Source organism: Austrofundulus limnaeus, unplaced genomic scaffold (genome assembly GCF_001266775.1).
Source record: "Austrofundulus limnaeus strain Quisiro unplaced genomic scaffold, Austrofundulus_limnaeus-1.0 Scaffold503, whole genome shotgun sequence".
NCBI lineage: Eukaryota > Metazoa > Chordata > Actinopteri > Cyprinodontiformes > Rivulidae > Austrofundulus > Austrofundulus limnaeus.
Window position 1 is genome coordinate 259,262 of NW_013952905.1, and position 4,519 is coordinate 263,780.

The 4,519-nt window shown below is 42.0% G+C and overlaps 1 protein-coding gene across 1 annotated transcript in view; it reads left to right on the plus strand.

Annotated features, from left to right (window-relative positions):
* Positions 1-1,559: 1,559 nt before the first annotated feature.
* LOC106530247 (ATP-dependent 6-phosphofructokinase, platelet type) overlaps positions 1,560-4,519 on the plus strand; it is a gene marked incomplete in the record, with an annotated part of 44,330 nt that continues 41,370 nt past the window's right edge. The window contains 1 exon segment of the mRNA XM_014025828.1: positions 1,560-1,831. Coding sequence (XP_013881282.1) covers positions 1,723-1,831 — 109 coding nt within the window.

Here is a 4,519-nt window from a genome sequence, read left to right on the forward strand (position 1 = left end):
AAAAATAACATTACATTTTTCATGCATATACTTCAATTTTGAGTAGTGGTTTGTGACACATATTTGACTGAAACCTAAAACAAAACATCAAATTGTTTTATATTTTATTATTACTCGGGATTTATATGAGTCATTTATAAAGTCTTTATGTTTAAGTTCACTGCTGATCTAACCCTGACACACCCTTATTCTGTGATTGAGCAACATTTGATCTTAACTGCAGCTGATTCAGCAACAATGTTTGAGGTTTTATTTGGACCAGAAACTCTCTGAAGATCACAAATATATGACGGAACATTTATAAGTAAACTTTGTTAAACAAAATATGGTCTTTTAGTCACAGTTTACTGTAAATTATGTAATAAAGCTATATTTGTGACACTTTCAGATTAATGATTGAAGAAGTTCCTCATAAATCATCTGAGTCAGGAGTCCACCAGTCTGGAACTGGTCCACGGTGCCCTCAGTGTGGCCCTTTGGGTTAAATCACGTAACAACGGCCCTTTTCTTCCAGCTGAATGACTTTATGAAACTTTCCCCTGATAAAAGTCAAATAAAACCTGTGTGAATCTAACATCAGGAAACAGCTTTGTCTCCAGCAGGGGACATGTTGTCCTCAGAGACAAATGTCTGCAGGAAAGGACAACTAAAGGTCATAAACTTCATGAAATAAAGAGTTAAAATGATCTTTTCTGGCTGTTTTTATGAGTAAACTTGACTGATCAAATATTTGGGAAACATTTGTTTCTGTAATCAGCTCTGTTGCTGCTGCAACTATCATTTTATTCAACTAATCTGGTCTTTTGTGTTGCATTTTGACAACGTTTCCCGCCTTTTGTCAACCCTCACGTAGTGTGAGTTATGAAGAAATGTGTGAGTCGAGGCTGAAATGGATCATTTCCTGACACGTTCCTCTCTGAGGGATCTCTGCGCTGATTGGTCCGTTCAGCTGTCAGTCAGGAAGATACCTGCGTCAGCTGGAGGTCCAACTTTACGGCTCCAGCTGGCTGGTGACAGCCAAAGACAAGAAAAATATCAAGACCTATCACTCTGCAGAAGATTTAGATTTTTTATTTTAAAATACATTTAATTGGAAAATAAAGTCAGTCATATATATTTTATCAGAACAATTTCTCCTGTGACTGTTTTTAGCTGTAAACACATGGATATTTAACAAATATTAGCTCAGATTTTTTGTTTATTCTAAAAAAATATAATAAAATTAAATAAAAGTTGCCAGATGTTGACTTTATGGAAGCTTTATTTTTGCAAAGTTGTAGTGTTTTTTTTTTTTGAATAATTTACAGATCCCTTCAGTCACCACACTGTGGTGCGTTCAGGTGCAATTGTTTTTCCCAGATATTGTTTTTCTTTTTTGTTTTTTTACTTTTTCGTCGTGGAAACTGTCAGACAAGCTGACATATTTTATTTATCGCAGTCACTCTAGTTTGTAAAAAAAAATGTTTGCAGTTCTTTAGGAGCATCAGTGGTGAGGAGGAGAATATTTGGAGTCATCTTGCCTAATGGACGATCTTTGAGGAGGAGGTTTGTCTGTGGGGGGTGTGGGGGGTGGTAACCACAGCAGTCCTCCTCCTGTTGTCTCCTCCTGTCTTCCACAGGGTCTTGTCCTCCTGCCGGTGGACTTGCTGAAGACTTTACTTTGCAGACAGGTGTTGGAGACCCCCGCGCGTCCTCCCCCCCACGGAGACAGAAAGGGCAAAGATGACCGGACCCACGGCACCGAGGCGGCAGGACACCCGGAAATTTGTGGAGAACCTGTCCGGAGCCGGTAAATCCATCGCGGTGCTGACCAGCGGAGGAGATGCTCAAGGTAACATTTTGTTCTCTTCTGGTCCTGCTGTCCCTCAGAGGGGCTGGGGGGGCTCACTCTGCTCTCACTGGACAGGGTTCGTCATGTGTCAGCTTGACTTGAAACCTCAGAACCAGACTTGTTTGTCGTGTCTGATGTTTTTTTTTTAAACTTTTATTTTTCTTAGATGTTAAAAGAAAAAAAGATCTGTCCGATAATGGATGCGTGGGGTTAAGCTTGCGTAAAATGCGCACTGACGGCAAGGAGCGACCAAAAAATAAAAAAATCGAAGTGCGGCTAAAAAAAAATCATCGTGTCACACGTAGAAGTAAGGCTTTAAAGTGTGGCCTTCACGTTCCAATAAAATCTTTGTTTTCCTGTTGGTGACAGGAGTTATTACCGCGCTGTTGCCGGTGATTACGCAACAGTCCCGACGCTGCGGCATTATTATAGTTCTGCGCSGTTTGATAAGTTCTGATGAGGGATTCTGGTATGCAGACACGTTCAGGCTGGAGCTGAGGAGCTGCTGCAGAATCAACAAGTCCATCATGAAGAACTCTTTATTATTTTATTTCCTTTTTTACGCAGTCACTTCCCAGCATGTCACCTGTTCCCGCACGGATGGCGCATCTCTGAGTGCGCGCGCCCCTCCTGAGGCAGACCACCCAAATTTATCAACGGTTTATTCTTCTCATAGGCGACATGGTTTAATTCCCCTGCAACTTCCTAACATATTTTCACCGAATCATTAGCTGATTAATAAAAAAAAATTTCTGAGCGAATAAAAGTTTTTATTTTTTGGTTCATAAAATAATTCTGTTAAGACTTCCTGTCGGAGTGAAGGCTCCTGTTTTTTTCTCCTCGCTGTTGTAGTCTGTTACATCACAGAGGCTGAGTCACGACAGGACCAGAGTCAAAGACATTGAATTAAAATAACAAATATCCGGTTGATCCCTTCAAAATAAAACTAAATCTCTGCGTTTTGCGTTTATTTGTTTTTATTTTGAAGGAGGGTGGTATGAACTTCCTGTAACCTTCAGTGATTTTACTTTTCCTGTCAGTGAAGGTCAAGCTGCTACATGCAGAGGGCTTTTATTTTGTACAGAAAGGATCAGATAAAAAGAAACACACGGAGAAATTTAGATTTAAGCTCAAGTGTTGAAATAAAGTTTTGTTTTGTGCAAAGATCTCATTAGAAGAGGAAAATGAAAACCAATAGTCGATACAAATCCCCTCAGGGGTGTCATCAATCCACTAATGGTGTCTCTGTGTGCACGTTGCACCTAAAGCATCATTAATGTGTGCGTTTGTGTGTTTGTGTGTGTGTGTGTGTGTGTTTTACTGGCACCACAAACACATAGAACATAGTGTACTCTGCCATCCATCACACACATGCACACATGAAACACAGCTATTGTTGGCTCCCAGGCTGTTACCCAACACCGCGCGCCCTATAGGTTTGTTTTTGGTTGTGGAGGGAAAAGCTTCTTCACGGCGTCATACGTCCGCCTGGCATCGCAGCCGACCTTTGTTTTAACACGCTCCTTGCGGCAGCAGCTGTGGATTTAATTATAACTCTGCCTCTGGAGTGGAAATGAGCCGAACTCATCAGGCTCATCTCAGAGGACCGAGGTCTGACCTCGTGACAACAAAGTATACGGGGCACCAAAATAAAAAGTTTAAAAAAAWGTCATTATTCAGCTTATTGTTCTTACATTTAGCTCATTTCTACTAAATATTAAATTTAAATGTTAAAAATAATAAATCCTAAATCTAAATGTTTAAATCTAAATGTAAAAGTTAAACCTTAAATGTTGAAGTTCACATTTAGGTATTTTGTAAAGGAACACAGCCTTTGCTGTTGGCGCTCGGCTCATGTTATGATGTCATCATCCTGAGACAATAGCAACCGCTAGCTCCAACGCAGCTAAAGCTTCCCTACAAGACATCAAACTTGCAGTTATGGCTGGTGTCTGAGCTGCACCTCAACCTGCTGGACCATGGATCACCCAGATTGGTTTTATGAACATATTTGGACCAAACAGTGAGTCCCATCTATAGAAGGATCACACTTCTGAGTCTCCCTGGTAAAGTCAGGGGTCCTGGAGAGGAGGGTCTGTCAAATAGTCGAATCTCGGATTCAGGAAGAGCAGTGTGGTTTTCATCCTGGTCGTGGAACAGCGGACCAGCTCTACACCATCAGCAGGGTCCTGGAGGGTGCATGAGAGTTCAACCAACTAGTCTACATGTGTTTTATGGACTTGGAGAAGGTGTTCCCTCATCCCTTGAGGACTCCTGTGGGGGATACTCCGGGAGTATGGGGTATTAGACCCTTTAGGTCCCTGTATGACCGGTGCCAGAGCTTGGTCCACATTACCAGTAGTAAGTCGGACTTGTTTCTGTGAGAGTTGTACTTCGCCAAGGTTGCCCTTTGTCACAGATTCTGTTCATAACTTTCATGGACAGAATTTCTAGGAGCAGCCGAGGTGTTGAGGGGATCCTTTTTGGTGACCTTAGGATCACATCTCTGCTTTTTGTGGATGATGTGGTCCTGTTGGCTTCATCAGATCCTGATCTCCAGCTCTCACTGGAGCGGTTCACAGATGGGATGAGGATCAGTGCCTCCAAATCCCAGACCATGGTCTCCAAATCCCAGACCATGGTCTCCAAATCCCAGACCATGGTCTCCAAATCCCAGACCATGGTCTC